We start from the raw sequence: 24223 nt of genomic DNA on the forward strand, positions 1-24223 counted from the left end.
TGTAGATGATGTATTCTCAGAGTCCGGCCTGTCTCCTGACTCTTTGCCTCCTGCACCTGTTAAGCCAGACAGATACTACAGGGTTCCAGACTCATAAATTTCTTTATAAAAACCCTGCTGCTAACCCAGAAACAATATCTCAGGGTCCCAAAGGGGACAAGGCTTCCACTGCTAAAAACCCTGTTCCCTCGGATAGGGATTCTAGGTCACTGGACAGATGGGGAAAAAAGTTTACACTTCTGCTACCTTGGCTGTAAGGGCTTTAAATTGTCAGTTTCATATGCTTAAATATTAGCAATACTTAATGTCACTGCTAAAACAGAAAATGTTGACAGATTCTGAATGTTCTGAAAACAAGGAAATGCAGGATTTATTGCTTGCAGCGGAACAAGTGAGAAAGCATACTTTACAGTGTGGTTTTGATTCACTGGAGGCCTCTTGTAGGGCCGCTGTTACAGGTTCTGTTATTAGAAGGCATGCTTGGTTAAAGGAACAGAATCTGCCTGATCATGTTAAAGCAAAATTATTGGATGCTCCAGTACAGCATGATACTTTGTTTGGTGTTAAGGCAGAAGAGGTGTTGAAGAAAATGGAGGATAAAGCGAAATCTATGCAAACAAAGGATTTCTTATAGGTACAACCTCCCAGATTTAGCAGGAACTGGCCTTGTAAGAATTGGTCCTTTCCAGTGTCAGACAGGCCACAAAAAGGCAGATACAGATGCCCTAGAGGCAGACAACAACCCCAGGGTTCATACATGCCCAAACAATGGGGTGCTACTACCTCCAAAAGCGGAGAAGACAAATCACAGCCATATAGGAAACAGTCCCAATGACTTTCCTCTGCCAATGCCAAGCACTTATCTTTTGGCAGCACCCTTCGGGGGAAAGCTAGCACTTTTTTCACAAAATTGGCACATGATCACCCAGGACAAATGGGTCTTAAACATAGTCTCTCACGGCTACAGGTTCCACTTTCACACCCTTCCAAAGGCAAAAGGTATGCCAGACCTGCCACACAATCAATGGGCAGAGGCACAAAAACAAGTTTCATCTCTCATGGACATGAGGGCTTTTCAGCCAGTACCACAGCAAGAGCAGGGACAAGGATTTTACTCAAGACTTTTCTTAGTATCCAGAAAGGACAAAGCTTGGAGACCATTTCTGGACCTGTCTATTCTAAACACTTTTCTGGACGTTCCAAAATTCAAAATGTTAACTCTGCAGCAGCTTCTGCCCATGCTGGGCAAGAAGGTTTGGCTTGTAACGTTGGACCTCAAAGAGGCATACTTGCATGTCCCAATCAGACAATCTTGCAGAAGATGCCTCAGATTCATAGCTGGCTCAATGCACTACCAATTCTCTGCACTGCCTTTTGGCTTATCTACTGCGCCCAGGGTCTTCACAAAATGCCTGGCAACAGTAATTGCATTTTGCAGACAAAGAGGAATTCAAATATATCCCTACTTGGACGACTGCCTTATTCAAGCAGAGAACAAAGACATTCTACTAAAGCATCTGGCGTTTGTAAAAAGATTACTAATTTGCCTAGGGTACACAGTGAACGAAAATAAATCAAAACTAGTACCCTCTCAAGAGATAATATTCCTGGGTGCAAGCTTAAATACAACTGCCCAGATGGCTTATCTCACGCCAGACAAACAAAGGCAACTGACTTCATACTTCAAAAGCATGGCAACAAAGACCCAGTTACCTGCAAGAAAAATTCTGCAGGTTTTGGGCTTCATGGCATCCTGCATTCTGCTAATTCCATATGCAAGACTGCATATGAGGACACTACAATGGTACCTAAAAAGTGTTTGGACTCAACATTGCCACAGCCTGGAAACATTAATTACTCTCATTCCCTGCCTGCAACAGGAGTTTCGATGGTGGGCGCAGGCCTGTCACCACAACAAGGGACAGCAATTCACCTTACCCACAGCCAGGCAGACACTAACAAGAGATGCATCAGATTATGCCTGGGGGGCCCACATGGCAGGAAAATGTATTCAGGGCACATGGTGGATTTGGCCTCCAGGGGCAGGACCTCCTTTGAGTCCACTGTTCTGAAGAATGTTCTCCCATGAGCCACCCAAGAAAGATGAAGGCGAGATAGGACAACTTCACTTATGTACTCACCATAACATTTCATGGGAGTTGTCCATCTCACCTTCATTCTTAGTCCCACCCTCCTACCCCCATACTTCTAGATTCTGGAGGATCGAGAGGTTCTTAATTGGTATATGTTTGTCTCTGATCCTCTTCTTAGCTTATAAAGTAATGGAGGATTACACACACACACACACACACACACACATATATATATATATATATATATATATATATATATATACTTGTATGTGTGTGTGTGTATATGTGTGTATATATATATATATATATATATATATATATATATATATGTGTGTGTGTGTGTGTGTGTGTGTGTAAAACATAATTTGGTATGCCAGCAAACAAGATCTGGGGAATGCACTGAAGCATCATGGGATAGGGAGTAAGCCGCAAGCTAATTGAAGACCTTGAGCTTTAGTAAACAGCCGAGTCAGAACTGAGGATTGGTTCTGAACCCACAAGTAAAGAATGAAGGCAAGATGGACAACTGACATGGAATGTTATGGTGAGTACATAACTTCTTTTTTGCCTTTGCCTTTAGTGATACTTTATTAAAAGGTGTAAAACATTTTATTTGACAGCAGAAGGGTAAAAATCCAAATGAATGGGGTGTTCCTCCAATCAAAAACAGAAATGGATAAGCAGAAACAGAATAATTAGAGAAGATTATCTCTGTGTTCACATTGCTTTACAAAGGAACCTATATGTAAGCCATAGCACCCACTTATTTATAGACGTGTCCCCAAAAATCCACCACCAAATGCTTCTTCTATTTGACATTAGTTTTACTTTATATAGGCAGAATATCTCCCGCAGTAGGGTTTACTCAGGTCTTCCAATTCCTTATAATAACTTTCTTCGTAACAATTATAAGCCAGATTAGAATTTCATACAAAGCCCATCTTTTCCAAAATGTATATCCTGTGAAGAATATAGGGAGCAATGTCCCAGCCTTTGGTGGTCTAAACTGACAATTCCTGTAACCTGTCTTTTATATTTAACTAGTAAATCACTTTGAAAGAATATATGTATCCACAACACTGTCATCCTTAGTGTTTCTGCAACAGTTGTGAGTTATTCTGGGAAGCATATGCTGCAGTTTGGCAGGATTATAACAATACTTGTGGAGATATTGCCAGTCATATTTGCCAGACCTTTGGGATTTAGTAGTATAGTTGCAGGGCAAAGTTTTCAAGCTATCTGATTACCCAACAGACAGTTATATATAGGTTAGACATATTTTTATCAACCAGAAAAGAAGTTGTGGAAGATAAATTATTAAAAGAATGGGAGGGAAGACGGCAAGAGTTAAATGCATAAGGTTTTCCTTATAGAACAAGGTGAGTTATGGTTACCTGATTTGATGTAGTACTTTAGAGCTATGCATTTAAGGCCCATGTTCGTAACTCAAACAGACTGTTATACCTTAAAGCAAAAAAAGATGATGATGAAAGGGAGGATTAAGGGATAAAGAGAGACTTGGATTTTGGATGCATGTTCTTAAGGAAAATAACCATGTAGAATATTGTATTCATAAAGGAGAAGATAGTTTTCTAAGAATCAAGCTAGTAGGGGAATGGAGAAACGATATTTTACCAATAAGTATGTCTGTTAATAGGGGTATAGAAAACAGGCTGGGATTTACTTGATGAAATTAGTTAAGGAAGTAAGGTATTGGGAGGAAATAACTCGGGAAGGAGAGGTAATATAGTGGGACAAGGCTAAGCAGATATTTGAACTGCAGGTTAGAGACTGCATTTTGTTAGGGACTGATGATAACAGAGTATAGGCAAGGAGAAGGAGTTACAGGAGTGTGAATTGGAAGACCATCTCTGGTAGATTTTCTTTTTTGTTGAAACTACAAAACTAGAGCAGAAGCTGTTGTTAAGAAAGAGAAAATTAGTAGGGTATGCAAAATATTGTATGATATTGCATAAGAAAAACTCATCAAAACTAGGGATACTTTAAAGAGCCAAAGACTTTCTCACCAATGCAACCAAAACTACACTTGCCACTACTTATCTCCTTCCCACTTTTCTTTATGATGCTTCCATCCTTACTAACCTAAAGGTTCACAAAAATTAAAACTTGAACAATACCTTAACAAAGGTGATAAATTTGTACCACATACCCCATTCAGAACCCACCACTGTATAGCACTGAAAAGCCTAAATTGTTAGAACTGCCACATCAGCTAACATATGCACAGCTTCTTACCACCTGTAAAACTGTCCAGCATCCATCTGCCTGTCCAGCATTAAAAACAATTGTACACAGCTGTGTTCCCAGTTGATCATTGTGATCCAATGACCAAAACCTCCTGTCTGCCTACAAACCTAGGAAATCTGATGGGTATTTTCTACAGTCGTACAAGGTTGCTAAGACCTGAAACTCCTTACCTGTATCCATTAGGTCTATACCCTTCCTCCCCTTTTTGAAAACCACTCTGAAAGACTTCCTTGCTAAAATCTGGCTCTGTGCTTGCACAAAACCAGGATAAACTATATCCCTAAATGTGAGCAGGTACCTTTTCATAATTTGGAGCTTTTCTCCCCGGGCCTCCACTGAAAATGGGCTTCTACCCAGTTGGACTTTCACGGTATTCAAATGCCAAATAAATAGATAACTATAAGAAACAATAGAGTGAGGTTAGAAAAGACTGGGAGAAGAGAGTGGAAAGGCAATTTACAAAGGAACAATGGGAAGAATTTTGTATTGCTTCCCAGAGTAGTTTTCCTCAGGTACATAGCAAATGCTGGCAGTGTGATGGTAAAGAGAGAGGTAACTGAGAACATGTTTTTGAGAATTTAATGAGTTGACACATTTTAAAAATTCCATACAGTGTACATGAAAGAAATATTGGGGAACAAATGATTGCAACTAAAGAAATTATTATTTTGACCTGGAATATAGGATCTGAATTGCTAATGCCTAGTAAGGACTTGCTAAGTTTTAATGTTATCGTCTATAAACAAAGCAAATTACTAGGAAATGGAAATCAAAATGTATTCCCATTGTAAAGGAAGTTATGAATATTGTAAAAGAGATAAAATAATTGGTGGTGGAATCCTTAGAAAAGGGAGGGGATGAATTTCATATGAATGGAATTTGTGAGAAAAGTTCATGTGGAGTAATGTTCAAGAAGATGTGATGTTTATGGGAGGGCAGCACTTGAGCAACCTATGTAATGTTGGAATGAAAGAGAATTGTTAGAAAACCTATATGTATATGCATGGATACGTGAATACAAATGTCAGAGACTACAGTGGGACTCGTGGCAGCAACAGGATTCAAAATTGCTTTGGCAAAGTAAGAAAAGGGAGAGGAGTAGGTTTTGGCACAAGTGTGAGTTGCTAGCTGCAGCAAGTAGTCAGGCACAGTAAACTTCAGTTTCATTCTGCAGACACAACCTTATAGCTATAACTTTTGGCCTCATCATAGATGCATGCAACATGCATCAGCACTGCTACATTAATGAAGTACATTGCCAGTCAAACCAGAAACAAAAGTACTTCAAACATTAGGCAGAAAAAAATAGAGTGAATAACTTTTAACCACACTGAGTATATTTGGAAAAGTGTTTGTGTCACAAATGCAGCAGTATAATGTATAGCACGAGTGTATGACAGCACATGCACACTTTAGCTGTTACTCTTTCACTTTTCTGTATGTGCAGGGCAAAGCTTTCCTCTGTATTTATCTCACATTACCACACTTGATGTTCATCGTGTTTCACTTTTGCAGTCATTACACTTGGGTTATCCTGCTGGCAGGCTACCCGCAGTCGGCCCTAGTTCCAAAGTCCTGGTCCGGCGTCGGTTGCTGTCGCCTCTTCCCTGATGTCAGTGCGCCAGGGGTATAAAAGATGCAGCCGATGCCATTTTTTTCAGTCTTTCTTGCTATGCGGTGCCCGAAGCAAAAGCATTTCGCAAGTGCCGGTCAGCCGACTCCTGAGATTTTCTAAAATGAATTTCAGATCCGAAGTCTTCAATAAAGCGAAGTACCCCACTGGGGAAACTTTTTTCTTGCTCCAGACCGATATCAGAAAAAGTTAACAATTGTATTTCTTGTGGGAAGCAAATACCTCATAAGGATTTTCATTCTTACTGTATTCCTTGCCTAGGCCCTGACCACGACGTTACTAGCTGTCGGTTTTGTGCTAGATTTAACCAACACACTATTAAGCGTTGGTACGATTTTGCCTTTCATTACTTTGGCCGAAGGTTTAATTATATAATGCTGTCGGAACAACCGACGACTGGAGTTTATAAAAAGTGCAAGGAAAAGGATAGGCATCCGAGATCCAAAGCCGATGATGAGGCCTCTGCTAGGCCAGTCGCCGGTTCACCGGTTCTCAGTGAGGTGCTTTTGCAGCCCCTGACGTCCACTAGCTCAGAGCCACAGGCCGCTGCCAACTCCCATGTGGAGACAGTTAAGCCTCTGGATACTCAAGGTATTGGACACTTGGAAACTATTCCCTCAGATGGGTCCAGAGCTGCTGAGCAGGCATCGGCTTCTGAGGGTGTTTTCAGACCTACACAGCTATATGTTAAGCCAACCTCAGCATCCAAGGCAAAGATTAAAACAGCTTTAAAGACAAAGAAACAAGTACAGCATTCTCCTGGACAGACTTCCATGCCTAAGAAACAGATGCTTAAAATGGCTGAAGACTTAATTACTTTGATTAGGGGTTTCCATCCCCCTCCTGATAAGAGGCCTAGGCAAGACACAGAATATGATTCTTCTGATCAGGTTTCCATTTCCTCTGACTCCTCTTCAGAACAGGGATTCTCTCTGCCTCACTCTGAGGATTCTGATGCTGAAGAATCTATTCCTTCAGCTTCTCCTCCTGAGGATTATTCTTTTGGGGAAACCCTGCATACCATGAGGGAGCATTTCCATTGGGAGAGCCAAGATTACTCAGAATCAAAGAAAAGGCTCAGACACTTTCTTCTACTACCCCAGCATAGACCTCTTGCTATTCCACCTGTTCTAGACATTGTAGATGATGTATTCTCAGAGTCCGGCTTGTCTCCTGACTCTTTGCCTCCTGCACCTGTTAAGCCAGACAGATACTACAGGGTTCCAGACTCATAACTTTCTTTATAAAAACCCTGCTGCTAACCCAGAAACAATATCTCAGGGTCCCAAAGGGGTCAAGGCCTCCACTGCTAAAAACCCTGATGTCCTTCACGGATGCATCTGCAGTCATCACATATGGGTTGTCCTGCCTCAGGCAGCCCTTCGGTCAGCCGGATTCCAAAGTCTGGGTCCGGCGTCGACTGATGTTGCCCTTTCCCTGACGTCAGAGCGCCTGGGGTATAAAAGCGTCAGCCGACACCATCTTCCTCAGTCTTTCTTGCCGCGTGGTGCCCGAAGCAGAAGCAGTTCGCAAGTGCCGGTCGGCCAGCTCCTGTAATTCAGCTACCGAAGACTTCAAAAGCTAAGTACCCCATTGGGGACTCTTTCTTGCTTCAGCCAATGTCAGATAAAGTTAATAATTGCTTAACTTGTGGGAAACAAATACCTCATAAGGATTTCCCCTCTTACTGCCTTCCCTGCCTAGGCCCAGACCACGACGTCTCAGCCTGTTCAGCCTGTGCTTCCTTCAACCGACGCACTCTTAAACGTCGGGCGGAGTTCACAGAGGAATTTTTTGGGGCTAGTTTTTCATACAATATGCCGTCGGAGACTCCGACTTCACATTTAACAAAGAAACGGAAGGACAAGGACCGACACGCGGGCCGCGGTTTCAGCTGAAACCACGGCCAGGCCTACTGCGAGTGTCTCGGTCTCGGCTGAAACCGAGTCCTTGGTACTCCCGACCCCCGAAACCGCTCAACCGACAACCTCGGCCCCGGAGGCCCCTGCTGAGTCAGTTATTGAATTTCCTTCAGAACCTGGTGTCTTGGAAATTTCCGACACCATTCCTCTAGACAAAACTTCACCAGCACGTGGTGCAGCTAGGCCTCCTGCATCCATGTCCATAAAGGCATTCACCAGGGCTAAAGCTGCTAAACATACAAAAGCTATGCCTCCCAGGGTTATTCCACAGGGACCCTCTACAAGTTCACAGATTCTAACTTTAGCAGAGGACCTTATTTCCTTAATTAGGGCTCTCAACCCCATCCTGACAGGGGCTCTCAACCCCCTCTAGACAAAAGGCCCAGGGTTGAGCCCTCTGATCCCCACTCCTCAGAGGAGGCCTCTGATGGCTCTGCTCTCTCGGACTACCAGGAGGAGGCTTTTTCGGCCTACGAGGATTCTGATGCAGAGGAATCAATCCTCGGCCTCCCTCCTGAAGAACTATCCTTCGGGGAGACCCTTCACACTATGAGAGAGCATTTCAAATGGCAGGGCCAGGAATTCTCTGATTCCAGGAAAAGATTAAGAACTTTTCTGCATTTACCTCAGCATAGACCTTTGGCTATCCCTCCTGTTTTGAATGTCATTGATGATGTGTACTCTGAGTCTAGCATAACCCATGACACTCTTCCTCCAGCCCCTGTCAAACCCGATAGGTACTACAGGGTCCCGGACTCACATCTTTTTCTTTACAAGGCCCACTCTGCTGATCCAGAAACTATTTCTCAGGGCCCTAAAGGGGTTGCAGCTGCCACTACTAAAAACCCACTCCCCTCTGAAAGAGAGTCCAGGGCTTTAGAGAGATGGGGTAAAAAAGTGTATACTTCTGCTACTCTTTCTATGAGGGCATTAAATTGTCAATTTCATATGATACAGTACCAAGAGTATTTGTTAGATGAATTGCATAAGAAACTGTCTTCACCTGTACCCCTTAATCGCAAATCACTTCAGGATCTGGTACATAACTCCCAGCAGGTTAGAAACCATTTCTTACAGTGTGGTTATGATGCATTGGAAGCTTCATGTAGGTCAGCTATGACAGGTGCAGTCATACGTAGGCATGCTTGGCTGAAGGAACAATCTCTGCCAGACCATGTTAAAGCTAAGCTTCTGGATGCTCCACTGGAAAAGCAAAAGTTATTTGGCTCCACTGCTCAGGAGGTCTTAAAGAAATTTGAGGAAAAGGCAAAATCTGTACACACAGTCAAAGATTTTCTACAAGTCCAACCACCAAGATTCAGCAGAAATTGGCCTACCAAGAATTGGTCCTTTCCGGACACAGAAAGATTTCAGAGGCAAAAACAGGCGTGCCAGAGGTAGAGGGCAAGCTAGAGGCTCCTACAGAGGACGTCAATGGCAGCCTGCCAACCAGAGAGGTAGTGCAGGACCTACAACTGCTGCACAAGGACAGACTCAATGACTTTGCTTTGACTCTGCCAACCAGGGCTCAATTAGAAGCACCTTTGGGCGGAAAGCTTTCTTTATTCTCAGAAAATTGGCACAGTATTACAAGAGACAAATGGACACTGCAAATAATAGACAAAGGATACAGGTTCCATTTTCACACATTGCCAAAAAGAAAAGTCATGCCAGACCTGCCACCAAATCAAAGGGCAGAGGCTTTGAAACAAATCTCCAACTTAATGCAAATGAAAGCTATAGAAAAGGTTCCTCTTTCAGAACAAGGCCAAGGATTTTATTCCAGACTATTCCTTGTTCCAAGAAAAGAAAATCAATGGAGGCCTATTCTCGACTTGTCCGCACTGAATACTTATCTCATTGTGCCAAAATTCAAAATGCTGACTCTACAGCAACTCCTTCCCATGCTGGGCAAGGGGTCTTGGCTGGTGACTCTAGACCTCAAGGAGGCATACCTGCATGTCCCTATCAGACAAAGTTGCAGAAGGCACCTCAGATTTCTTGCAGGTTCAGAGCATTATCAATTCTCAGCATTGCCCTTTGGCTTATCTACTACGTCCAGAGTATTCACGAAATGCCTGGCATCAGTAATTGCAAACTGCAGACTTCAGGGGATTCAAATATACCCATATCTGGACGACTGCCTTATACAAGCGGACAGCCAACAAACTTTGGTAAAGGACTTGAATTATGCCATCCACCTACTGCAGGCCTTGGGATATACAGTCAACATTCACAAATCAAGACTTGTTCCATCTCAAAGAATAACTTTTCTGGGTGCGGATCTAGACACAACCACCCAAAAGGCTTTTCTCACAGAAGAAAAACAAAGACAACTACCGGATTACTTCAAGAATCTGACAAGACAAACTCAGCTGACTGCAAGGAAAATCCTGCAGGCCCTGGGTTACATGGCATCTTGCATTCTTCTGATTCCACAAGCAAGGCTGCATATGAGGAAACTACAATGGTACCTAAGGAGTTTACGGACTCAGCACAGTCACAGCTTAGAAACTTTGATCCCACTCATTCCATGCCTCCAAAAGGAATTTCTGTGGTGGGTTCAAGCAAGCCAGTCAAACAGGGGTCTGCCCTTCAGCAAGCTAATAGCCAGCCAAACCATTACAACGGACGCTTCAGACCACGGTTGGGGAGCACACATGGAGGGCAGATGTATTCAAGGACTATGGTCACAAAAGGAGCTACGCATGCACATAAACAAAAGGAAATGCTGGCAGTGATACATGCAATCGAGGCCTTCAAACTCTTTCTGCATCAAGGCCACCTGCTAATAAGGACAGACAACACCACAGTTATGTGGTACATAAACAAGCAAGGAGGCACCCATTCCTACCCTCTTTGCAGACTGGCAATGAATCTATGGGAACTTTCCTTGAAACTCAATATAGAGCTGCAATCCCAGTTTGTGCCAGGAAAAGACAATATACTGGCAGACAGCTTAAGCAGAAATATCATGGATGCACATGAATGGATGCTGCACCCAGACATCTTCCTACAGATAACACAATCATGGGGAAGGCCAGACATAGATCTTTTTGCCTCCCCCCACAATCATCAGCTGAAGAAATTCTGCTCAAGGACATGCCACCCACAAGCATGGAAAGTGGACGCCCTATCTTTCAGCTGGAGAACTCTAACAGTGTATGCATTTCCACCTCTTCCATTAATGACCAAGGTCTTACTGAAGATCAGGACAGAGCAGCCAAAAGTGATTCTGATAGCTCCGGACTGGCCAAGACAGCACTGGTACCCTGTTAAAGAGCATGTCATGCACGAAACCATGGCCTCTTCCTCAATGGCCACTTCTCCTGACACAGCACAATTACAAAACTCTGCATTCCAACCTGAAAACCTTGCAACTAACAGCCTGGAGAATACCTTGACTCCTCCTCAGGATAAGCTATCCAAGGAGTGAAGGATATCATCATGGAAGCTCGCCGGCCTTCCACAAGAAAGGCATATTCAGCAAAATGTAAAAGATTTCACACTTGGAGCACCACAAAGGGCCTAGATGCGACAGTGATGAACATGGCACATATCATGGAATACTTGGCAGAAATGCTCCACAATGGCCTGTCTTACTCTTCCATTAAAATTCATGCTTCAGCAATTTCAGCAGAGTACAATACTGATCCACCTGTCTTTTCTCATCCTCTCCTAAGACAGTTTCTAAGAGGAATTAAAAACATCAATACTCCAAGGAAACCTCCAGTGCCTACTTGGGACCTTAACTTTGTGTTGGAAAAACTAACTCTGCCTCCCTTTGAACCAGCAGCATCTGCAGAACTACAGTTCCTGTCTTGGAAGACCTCCTTCCTTCTGGCCATAACCTCAGCAAGAAGAGTATCTGAGTTACAGGCCCTCATGGCAGTACAGCCATTTCTTATTTTTCATCAGGACAGAGTCTCATTGAGAACCAATCCTTCATTTATGCCAAAGGTGGTATCCAGGGTCTCATTAAACCAAGCTATTCACCTGCCTACCTTTTTTCCAAATCCACAAAACAAAGGGGAGAAACTTCTGCACACCCTGGACATACACAGACAGTTGCGCTACTAAAAAACTGACCAGCTGTTGGTAGCATATGCTGCTGGTGCACAAGGAAAAGCAATTTCCAAACAGACAATTTCAAAATGGATAGGGAATTGCATTCGTTTTTGTTATTCCTTTCATGGAAAAACTGTGCCAGCAAACATTAGACCTCATTCCACCAGAGCCACAGCCACCTCCACAGCCTTCTTAAGAGGGGTGGCTACCAAGAACATTTTAGAAGCTGCTACATGGAGCTCCGTGCATACATTTTTCAAGCATTACAATTTACCTTTATATTCCAGATCCAGAGCAGGCTTTGCTACGGCAGTCCTGCAGGGCATTTTAGCTACACCATCCTTTACATAGATCCTCCACCCCCAGATTGGCTATGATATTCTACCCATATGTGATGACTGCAGATGCATCCTTGAAGGACATAGTACAGTTTTGTACCTACCATAAATGTAGATGTCCGATAGGTATGCATCTGCAGTCAGGTTTACCCTCCCTCCTTCCCCTCTTTGGTATTTATTGGGTACTTTTCCCTCTCATAGCTAGCTGGGGTTATCTATTATGGTGTATTTGTTTTATATATAGATATATACATATATATACATATATATATTTCTGTGCATGTTTGGAATTTATTGCATTTCTCCAAATTTAGCCTTCCTTAGAGGGCACCTGGCATCTGGGGCAAGAAACACTGAAGAAGATGGCGTCGGCTGACGCTTTTATACCCCAGGCGCTCTGACGTCGGGGAAAGGGCGACATCAGCCGAAGCCGGACCCAGACTTTGGAATCCGGCCGACCAAAGGGCTGCCTGAGGCAGGACAACCCATATGTGATGACTGCAGATGCATACCTATCGGACATCTACATTTATGGTAGGTACAAAACTGTACTTTCCCTCGGATAGGGATTCTAGGTCACTGGACAGATGGGGGAAAAAAGTTTACACTTTTGCTACCTTGGCTGTAAGGGCTTTAAATTGTCAGTTTCATATGCTTAAATATTAGCAATACTTAATGTCACTGCTAAAACAGAAAATGTTGACAGATTCTGAATGTTCTGAAAACAAGGAAATGCAGGATTTATTGCTTGCAGCGGAACAAGTGAGAAAGCATACTTTACAGTGTGGTTTTGATTCACTGGAGGCCTCTTGTAGGGCCGCTGTTACAGGTTCTGTTATTAGAAGGCATGCTTGGTTAAAGGAACAGAATCTGCCTGATCATGTTAAAGCAAAATTATTGGATGCTCCAGTACAGCATGATACTTTGTTTGGTGTTAAGGCAGAAGAGGTGTTGAAGAAAATGGAGAATAAAGCGAAATCTATGCAGACAAAGGATTTCTTATAGGTACAACCTCCCAGGTTTAGCAGGAACTGGCCTTGTAAGAATTTGTCCTTTCCAATGTCAGACAGGCCACAAAAAGGCAGATACAGATGCCCTAGAGGCAGACAACAACCCCATTTTCATACTTGCCCAAACAATGGGGTGCTACTACCTCCAAAAGCGGAGAAGACAAATCACAGCCATATAGGAAACAGTCCCAATGACTTTCCTCTGCCAATGCCAAGCACTTATCTTTTGGCAGCACCCTTCGGGGGAAAGCTAGCACTTTTTTCACAAAATTGGCACATGATCACCCAGGACAAATGGGTCTTAAACATAGTCTCTCACGGCTTCAGGTTCCACTTTCACACCCTTCCAAAGGCAAAAGGTATGCCAGACCTGCCATACAATCAATGGGCAGAGGCACAAAAACAAGTTTCATCTCTCATGGACATGAGGGCTTTTCAGCCAGTACCACAGCAAGAGCAGGGACAAGGATTTTACTCAAGACTTTTCTTAGTATCCAGAAAAGACAAAAGCTTGAGACATTCTCTGGACCTGTCTATTCTAACACTTTTCTTTGTTCCAAAATTCAAAATGTTAACTCTGCAGCAGCTTCTGCCCATGCTGGGCAAGAAGGTTTGGCTTGTAACGTTGGACCTCAAAGAGGCATACTTGCATGTCCCTAACAGACAATCTTGCAGAAGATACCTCAGATTCATAGCTGGCTCAATGCACTACCAATTCTCTGCACTGCCTTTTGGCTTATCTACTGTGCCCAGGGTCTTCACAAAATGCCTGGCAACAGTAACTGCATTTTGCAGACAAAGAGGAATTCAAATATATCCCTACTTGGACGACTGCCTTATTCAAGCAGAGAACAAAGACATTCTACTAAAGCATCTGGCGTTTGTAAAAAGATTACTAATTTGCCTAGGGTACACAGTGAATGAAAATAAATCAAAACTAGTACCCTCTCAACAGATAATATTCCTGGGTGCAAGCTTAAATACAACTGCCCAGATGGCGTATCTCATGCCAGACAAACAAAGGCAACTGACTTCATACTTCAAAAGCATGGCAACAAAGACCCAGTTATCTGCAAGAAAAATTCTGCAGGTTTTGGGCTTCATGGCATCCTGCATTCTGCTAATTCCATATGCAAAACTGCATATGAGGACACTACAATGGTACCTAAAAAGTGTTTGGACTCAACATTGCCACAGCCTGGAAACATTAATTACTCTCATTCCCTGCCTGCAACAGGAGTTTCGATGGTGGGCGCAGGCCTGTCACCACAACAATCACCTTACCCACAGCCAGGCAGACACTAACAAGAGATGCATCAGATTATGTCTGGGGGGCCCACATGGCAGGAAAATGTATTCAGGGCACATGGCCCGCAAGCCAAATGCATCTTCATATCAATCAAAAAGAGATGCTAGCTGTACAGAATGCCCTGACAGCCTTCAGGGATTCACTCCATCCAGGACAACTGCTGATAAAAACGGACAATACTACAGTCATGTGATACATAAACAAGCAAGGAGGCACACATTCCTACCCCCTCTGCAGACAAGCCATGACATTGTGGAACACAGCATTGACTTATCAAGTGCACCTGCAAGCACAATTCCTGTCAGGAAAAACAAATACTCTGGCAGACGAACTAAGCAGAAACCTCATGGACCCTCATGAGTGGAAACTTCATCCACAAGTCTTCAGCATGATAACAAGGAAATGGGGATGCCCAGACATAGATCTATTTGCCTCCCCTCACAACTGCCAACTACAGAGATTCTGCACAAGGAAACAAGCATGGAAAGTGGATGCTCTATCATTCAGCTGGAAAACCCTTATAGTTTATGCCTTTCTTCCTCTGCCTCTCCTCCCCAAGGTACTCCTAAAGGTCAGACAAAAGAAGCCAAAAATTATACTGATTGCCCCAGACTGGCCATGCCAGCACTGGTATCCAATCCTAAAGAACTTGTCTCAAGGCCCATCCTGGACGTTACCTCAAATTCCTCATCTACTGACCCAACAAAACAATCAGATCCTGCACAGCCAACTCAGAATACTAAATCTGGCTGCATGGCGGATATTATAACCACTCAGGACACACCTCTTTCTAAAGCAGTTATGGATGTTATTTTGGAGGCCAGGAGGCCCAGCACCAGAAAATCTTATGCAGGAAATTTTAAGAAATTCTGTGCTTGGAACCAGGCACAAGGAATTGACACACTTGTACCAAATATTCCTCAGATTTTACAATACCTAACTGAGATGCTGGAAAAAAGGCCTATCCTTCTCATCAATTAAGATCCACGCCTCTGCCATTTCAGCTCATTACAATACGGACCCACCTATTTTTTCGCATCCACTCCTGAGGCAGTACCTCAGAGGGGCCAAAAACATAAGACCTCCAAGGAGAGCACGAATACCTACATGGGACCTCAATTTTGTCTTGGAAAAGCTCACACTGCCTCCTTTTGAGCCAGCCAATACAGCCGACATAAAGTTCTTATCATGGAAAACAGCTCTGCTCCTAGCAATAACTTCAGCAAGAAGAGTCTCAGAGCTACAGGCATTAATGGCTGTGGAACCTTTTATTATTTTCCATCCGGACAAGGTTTCTCTAAAAACAGACCCAACATTTATGCCTAGGGTAGTGTCCAGTGTGGCTCTAAACCAAACTATTCATTTGCCTACCTTCTATCCAAACCCACAGAATAAAGGGGAGAGACTTCTGCATTCTTTGAACATACGCAGACAGCTACGCTTCTACTTGGACAAAACTATAGATCTGAAGTAGGCAGACTTCATTTGTCTGCAACCTGTGGGTATCGGATCCGACCTCGGATCCGAGCCGGCATTTCAAAAGCTTAGGCTCCGAGCTCCTAGCTCCTCCCTCTTACCCATAACCCCTTGCCAAGCCCTGACTGACCTCAGATTTCGTTTGCCGCTTTCAAGTTGCGACGGATTCCTTGAGCTCCTGGCGAATTTTTTGAGATAAGTTTTTCTGACAGAAAAATTTTCGAAAATCTTAACTTTTTTAATTTAATTAGTTAGTAGTGATTGTGTTAGGCTTTCCTCTCTCTTTATTTTAAACTTTTCTCGGGTTTTGCGTAGTTTGTGTGTGTGTGTTTGTTTTAGGCCTGTTAGGGCTTATCATGTCTGAAGCCCATAAGGCTGTATTCTCTAAATGTACCGAGTGTGGCCATAAGCTGTCCCCAGCGGATGGCCACACTCGTAACATGCTTGGGGTTGAACACCTGTCATCTGGTTGTACCATTTGTGCAGGGTTCAACCCCCGAGCTTTGAGGGAGCGGAGGTCGAAGCTGGTGCTGGCGGGACTTCTCCCTCCAGATACCGCTTCGGCGTCTGCCCCTTCTACTCAGCAAGCAGTTGCTGTGGGCTCTCCTCCTCCGGCTGGGACTCAACCTCCCTGTAAGATGCCGGAGGAGAGAGAGTCTTCTAGGGAGAGAGAGAAGAAGGAGAGGCACAGGGAGAGGTACCACAAACGGAGAGCTGAAACCTCCAGTTCGGCTCCTCCATCTAAGCGGGCCTCCCCTGTGCCTTCTAGCTTTCCTCCTCCTCGGCTCCACTCCCCTCGGTTCTCTCCTGGGCCCGAGGAGGAGGAGGCTAGCCCTTCAGCGAGGTCCCCGAGGCGGCTCTCTAGGTCCGCTTCGGTGGCCTCCACCAGATCCACATTCTCTATGAGTGAAGCAGATATGGACCGGATGATGAGGAAATTCATCCAGGCCCAAATGCAAATGGGAGTGCTCCTAGCCCCCCCCCCATCCGGGAGGGGCTTCGACCCCTTTTTTCGCCCCTTTGGCTCCTTCTCCGACCCATACCATGGGTTCGGAGCTGTCGGCGCCGGGCAGAGTTGGATCCGGGGGTGGGTCGGATCCGATAGGTCGGCGCACCTCGGATCCGTCCCATCCCTTGAGTGCTTCGGGTACTTCGGACCCGACCTCTCGGAGCCGAGGACCGAGCCTCGGATCCGAGGGAGCTGGTGTGTCTTCGGCTCCGTCCAGGTCGGAGCACACCGGTCTCGGATCCGACGGTTTCGGCTCCGCCCGATCCGCAAGGCCGGATCCGAGTGGGGGTCAGCTCTCGGGGTTTAGAGAAGCTGGCTCCCCCTCGGCCTTCGACGTAGTGGAAAGGGCACTGTTGAGGACGTCCGGACCCCCGGTCCCTGCCACGGCTCCATCCCGCACTCCCTTGCAGTTGGGCCAGGCCCCCACCAGCCGGTCCAAGGGACAGCCCGCCTCGATGTCCCAAGTAGTTCCCTTGGAACATCCAGCTGCGGAAGAGTACTCCTCGGACAGCCCCCCCGATGAAGTACCTCGGAAGCGTAAGTGCAAAAGGAGGCACATGGACTCCCCCGAGTCCGTTCAAGACACAGACTTGGATGAAGGGGAAGGCCCCCCAAGATCACCCCCTGAAGACGTCTCATTTGGAGACATTATGGAAATGTTAAGGATCGGGGGGGGGGGTCTGCCCCCAAGGCTTCCTCAGACGAGTCTGTGTTCTTGGAGGCATTCGAGGTGGGCCCATCTACCTCTTGGGTGTCCCCTCCTGCCGACCCTCTGGTGGACCTTATATCCATCAGAGCGTGGAAGGATCCGGACACCGTTGAGCCTGTACCCAAGCGTCCTGACCGTATCCTTTCCCCTCCGGCGGACCGCACTCACTGGAGCAAGGGCCCCCCAGTAGATGCCATGATGATGGCTGCAGCCACTAAGAGGGAATTGGCCCAGGAGAGTCCCTCTATGCATCCTCCGGGCAAGGAGTCCCGCTCGATGGATCGCATTGGGAAGCGAGTTTTCAGTTCAGCAACCTTCTCTTTGATAGCGCTGAACTACATGGCACATGTCATCAGGATGCAGCGGGATCTGATTAAAGAATACGCTGCTTCTCCCCCAGAGTCCATGTCGGGTGAGGATAAGCAGGTATACTCCACCCGAATGGCCACTCTTAGAGCGGTGTCTAACACATCTATGCAGCTACTTTCTCACGCTACCGAGGGAGCCGCTAGAGCCAGCGGAGCAGGCCTAGTCATGAGGCGGCAGGCCTGGCTCCGCCACTGTGATTTCGCAGAGCCCTTCAAGGCGACTTTCGCGAATGCCCCCTTTGATGGTTCTGCCTTGTTTGGCAAGACTGTTCGCGAAACACTGGTCCAGAGCGAAAAGGACGGGAAGACGCTGTCTGCCGTCGGAGTCCGCTTCTCAGCTCCCCAGAGGTCCTTCTCGAAGAACCAAAAGGGACAGAAGAAGATGTGGTTCCGGAAATCGCAGCAGTCCCAACCTGCTCCGGATAACCAGTCCTCCCGTGGCAGAGGAGGACAGGGAGGTCGCCGTCCTAGAGGCAGGGGGGCTCCTAGAAACTTTGGGTCCAGAGAACCTTTCTCGGAGAGACCCACGCAGCAGCCCTGAAGGGTTGCCCGGCTGTCCGTCTCTGTAGGCAGTCGGGGGGGCATTTCTCGAGGCACCTAACTTCTTGGGAGTCCATCACATCAGACCATTGGGTGCTTTGCGTGATATCCAGAGGTTATACAATCCCCTTGTACAAAGTTCCCAGATCTCGCAGCCTCCAAGATGTTCCACCCGACCAAAGGGAGGCAGCAGCTATCGAAATCGAACAGCTGCTAGAAAAAAGAGCTATCCAGTGTGTCCCCCCAGATCAAACCGGGTCAGGGTTTTACTCCAGGTTCTTTTTGGTGCCAAAGAAAACGGGGGACTTAAGACCAATCTTAGATCTTTCCCAGCTGAACCTGTCAGTAACCAAGCAAAAGTTCCGGATGGTCACCCTTCAATCTATACTCCCCCTCTTGAGGGAGAACGACTGGATGTGCTCCATCGACCTCAAGGACGCGTACTACCACATTCGCATGGACAGACGGTCCAGGAGGTTTCTTCGCTTCCAGCTGGGAGCCAGTCATTATCAGTTCAGGGTTCTCCCCTTTGGTCTCACCTCAGCCCCCAGGGTGTTCACCAAAGTTCTAGCGGTGGTAGCGGCCCACCTGAGGCTCCAGGGATTACAGGTCTTTCCGTACCTGGACGACTGGCTCCTGACGGCATCATCAAGGCATCTTCTGTGCTCAGCCAGGGACTACTTTCTTCAACTAGCCCCAAGGCTGGGCATCACTGTCAACTGGGAGAAATCTTTACTGCACCCCACACAAGCTATAGATTTCATAGGAGGAAGGCTAAACACCAGGTCAATGCGAGCCTTCCTCACTCCAGACAGAATTGCCAACCTGAAGTGTCATGTAGCAGCGGTCCTGCAACCATTTCCGACTGCAGCTTCGGTCCTGAGGGCCCTAGGTTCAATGGCGGCAGCTATCCCGCTTCTCATTCATGCTCGCTTACGCATGCGGGTTCTTCAATGGACCCTTCAGGTTCAGTGGTCCCCTCTCTGTTCCTCTCTCAACACTCCGATAGCGGTCAGCAAAGCGTGCAAGGATTCCCTTCTTTGGTGGCTTCTTTCTCCGGAGCCCCTGACAGGGAGACCCTTTTGTGCTGCATTTCCCCGAGCCACAGTGACCACGGACGCTTCTTGCCTTGGGTGGGGGTGGGGGGGCATTCTGCGGGAATGATTGTCCAAGGCACGTGGAACCCCACAGAGACGTCGTTGCATATAAATGTCCTGGAAATGAGGGCGGTGCTCCTAGCGTTGCAAGCACTTCACCACGTTCTTCCTTCAGGGACTATTGCGATTCAGACAGACAACATGTCGGTAGTCTGGTACATCAACAAACAGGGAGGAACCAGGTCCTATCCCCTTTGTCGAGAGGCCATGAGAGTCTGGGAATGGGCAATTTCCACCAAACGCTTTCTGGTAGCAACGCACATTCCGGGAAAATCCAACATCCTTGCGGACAAACTCAGTCACACCATTCTTTCTCCTCACGAGTGGTCTCTCAATCCTCAGGTAGCGAAGAAGATTTTTGCCGTTTGGGGGCAACCCTGTTGCGATCTTTTTGCCTCTCCCTCAAACGCCAAATGCGACAATTTCTTCGCTCTGCTTCCCCCACCAGGGGAATTCCCGAGAGATGCGCTGGTGCATGCTTGGCCTCCCGGTCTCCTTTATGCCTACCCTCCACTACCTCTGATGCAGAGGCTTCTGCAGAAAGCCAACAGTTTGGGGAGCAGAATGATTCTCATTGCCCCGTTCTGGCCTCGTCAACCCTGGTTCCCCTTTGTATGGTCTCACAAAATCAATCCACCCTGGATTCTGGATCCGATTCCGGATCTCATCTCCCACCCTCTGGGAATTTCGGTTCCCAATCTACGCACCCTGAAGTTGACAGCTTGGCTGCTCCAGTTCCATCCTTGATTAGGACTCCCGGTATCTCATCACCGGTCAAGGCCATCTTGGTGGCAGCTCATAAACCTTCCACAGGGCAGGTTTATCGGAGTAAATGGAAGAGATTCACTGTTTGGGCGGTTCAGAGAACTTTGGATCCTTTCTCAGCACCTATGTCAGCAGTGCTGGATTTTTTAACAGACCTCTTTCATCAAGGGGCAAGTTCTTCCACGATTAAGGTACAATTGGCAGCCATCTCGCATTATCACATTGGTCATGAGACAGCTCCCCTCATGACGGCGAAATTGTGCAAAACCTTTCTCAAAGGGATTTTTTTGTTGAGGCCTCCAGTCAAGGAGATTGTACCACCTTGGGACTTATCGTTAGTTCTGCAAGCCCTTACTGCTCCTCCCTTCGAGCCTGCAGCTTCTACAGACCTAAAGTACCTTTCCTGGAAGACTGCCTTCTTAGTAGCTATCACTTCAGCCAGAAGAGTGTCTGAACTTCAGGCTCTATGCGTCAAGCCGCCTTACCTTTCTTTCTTTCCAGATAGGGTGTGCCTCAGGACCAATCCATCTTTTCTCCCGAAGGTCTCTTCAGAATCTAATATTAACCAATCAATCAATTTACCTGTGTTTTTTCCCAAGTACTCAAACAAAGGAGAATACAAGTTGCATTCCTTGGATGTTCATAGACAATTACGATTTTATATTCACAGAACAGCTGGTCACAGGAAATCAGATCAGCTGTTCGTCTCCTTTGCTAAATTTGCTTTTGGTAAAGCAGTGTCTAAAGTCACACTATCTAGGTGGATTGCTAATTGTATTCTGCAGGCTTATGACACTTCAGGTAGACCTGCTCCTCAGAGGGTTACGGCTCATTCTACTAGGGCAGTCTCCACGTCAGCCGCCTTTAAGTCCCATGTGTCATTGGATGATATCTGCGCGGCAGCTACTTGGGCCTCGCCTCATACTTTTATTTCTCATTATAAGGTGGATGTTGTTTCCAGGGGAAGAGCATCCTTTGGCTCAGCGGTGCTCCGGAACATCCTTCCATGACGGCCGCCCAAGATTCAGGTAGCTGGGGACTCTGTCCCACAGGTTGCAGACAAATGAAGTCTGCCTACTTCAGATTTAGAAGTTATGTACTCACCATAACGTTCCATCTGAGTAGGTGACTTCATTTGGATGCAACCATCCCCCCCTCCATCCCCCTGACCTTTATAGAGCGAGTATTTATGCTTTTTTTCGTGTACTGTAGTCAGTATTATTTAGGCAAACTCAATCTGAGGTCAGTCAGGGCTTGGCAAGGGGTTATGGGTAAGAGGGAGGAGCTAGGAGCTTGGAGCCTAAGCTTTTGAAATGCCGGCTCGGATCCGAGGTCGGATCCGATACCCACAGGTTGCATCCAAATGAAGTCACCTACTCAGATGGAACGTTATGGTGAGTACATAACTTCTAATTTTCAGAAAAACTGAGCAACTTTTAGTGGCATATGCTGCAGGGTCACAAGGAAAGGCTATTTCAAAGCAGACTGTTTCAAAATGGATAGGCCACTGCATTCGTTTCTGCTATTCACAACATGGCATATCACTGCCTAAGGGCATTAGGTCACATTCTACCAGAGCCGCAGCCACTTCAGCAGCCTTCCTCAGAAGAGTACCAACCAAGGATATTTTGGAGGCTGCAACTTGGTCTTCAGTACACACTTTCACAAAGCATTCCACTTACCTCTTTACTCTAAATCCAGAGCAGGCTTTGCCACTGCAGTTCTGCAGGGCCTCATTGCCACTCCTAATTCTATTTAGGCCCAGCCACCCAACCTCAGCTTTGGGATTCAACCCAAGTGTAATGACTGCAACAGTGAAACACGATGAACATAGTACAGTTGTGTACCTACCATAAATGTAGATGTTCGAGTATATTCACTGTTGCAGTCCAGGTTACCCTCCCTCCATCCCCCTTTTCATTGCTGGGACTTATCTGTACCTCTCTATTCTATACAACCTATGTGGTGTATTTGCTTGTCAATGAAGGTAATGTTTATGTTAGTGCATGCTTTTTTATAAGCAGAATTTTTAGCCTACCCTTTTGGAGGTACCTGACATCTGTGGCAAGAAAAACTGAAGAAAATGGCGTCGGCTGCATCTTTTATACCCCTGATGCACTGACGTTAGGGAAGAGGTGACAGCAACCGACGCGGACTAGGACTTTGGAATTCGAACCGACTGCGGGTAGCCTGCCAGCAGGATAACCCAAGTGTAATGACTGCAACAGTGAATACACTCAAACATCTACATTTATGGTAGGTACACAACTGTACTTTCTCTTTTCTCTTAGATATGTCTAGGACTAACACAGTGAAGAGTACCCCTGCAGTACTCTGATAACTATCCTAATTTCCAACATTGTCCTCTTCTATGACCCTGTGTGTCTACCATTCAAGCATGCAGCATTCCAATAATTCAGCCTTGATACTGCCAAGGACCAAACCAAGTAGTTCACTGAATAGTTTTGTTTGTCTTTGAACTGCTGTCATGACTGTCCGAAAAGTAGGTTCCTCGAGTGGTATCTGGTGAATGCCTACAATTGTGCACTCGTTTTTGTATTCATGGACCAGGCATAATCCTCTCCCATATATCTGATATGGTTCCATTCATAGGCATTATTAAATAGTGCAGGTAACCCATGGTGTATCTCTTTACTATGTCCAAGAAGACTGCAAACAGCTAGGCTTTTCTCATTCTGTTAATATTGACCAGAAGAATTCCAGCACACAGACAATGAAAAATTGTAATCATATATAGTTTGACTTGTAAAGTAAGAGTTTTCTTTGTCATTTGCTAAAAAATAATTAAATCCATCAGTAACATTGTAAGTACATGCATTCAGTGAGTAAGTGTAGCACCCCTAAGCAGTTTCTCAGTCTCTTTGTAAGGCATTTTCTTACCAAAGTGTGACACAGTAGTTAAAATAGAAGGTTAGATTTCATGCATTATCTCTCTTCTTTTAATAGCAATAAACCTAAACAAGCTTGGCTTAAGATGCTTAATAAAAGTCCAGTTTTTGCCTAATACGGAAATGTGCTTTTCTGTTCTTTTTGTAATTTTCTGTTGCTTTGGTGCAGGTTCATGGCAGATGTGTTTGTAAGCACAATACAAAAGGATTAAACTGTGAGCTCTGTGCAGATTTCTACAATGATCTTCCCTGGAGACCAGCTGAAGGAAGAAACACAAATGCCTGCAAAAGTGAGTATTGATCAAATACAAACATTCTGTCTTATATAATTATTTTACTGATCTGTGTTGCCAATACCCCTTATTTTTTTCTCTTTTTAAGTGAGACTGAAATGAATGAGTGCAAATTCAGATCTGATGCTGTCTGTGTCATTCTTCATCACAGGTGGGTTTTGGATCCAACCTCTGATCCGAGCCGGCAACTTCTCAGATAGATCCAGAGCTCAAGCCCCTCCCCTTCTGATAATCCCTTGCTACATTTTAACCCTCAGATCTCATTTGCCACTGAAACACTTCAGACGTGGTCCAGGCTGAGGCTAGCAGTTAGCAGATAAGTGCTTATTTTTCTTGGTGTTTTTCTTGCTGTTTAT

At 45.6% G+C, this 24223-nt stretch overlaps 1 protein-coding gene across 1 annotated transcript in view; it reads left to right on the forward strand.

Annotated features, from left to right (window-relative positions):
• Positions 1–24223, forward strand: part of LAMB2 (laminin subunit beta 2) — a 3750789-nt gene that overhangs the window by 1560524 nt on the left and 2166042 nt on the right. The window contains exon 8 of the mRNA XM_044078730.1: positions 23744–23864. Coding sequence (XP_043934665.1) covers positions 23744–23864 — 121 coding nt within the window. The remainder of the gene's footprint in view (positions 1–23743; positions 23865–24223) is intronic.

The sequence above is a fragment of the Protopterus annectens genome, chromosome 7.part1, assembly GCF_019279795.1.
Source record: "Protopterus annectens isolate FY-2018-M chromosome 7.part1, PAN1.0, whole genome shotgun sequence".
NCBI classification, from domain to species: domain Eukaryota; kingdom Metazoa; phylum Chordata; order Ceratodontiformes; family Protopteridae; genus Protopterus; species Protopterus annectens.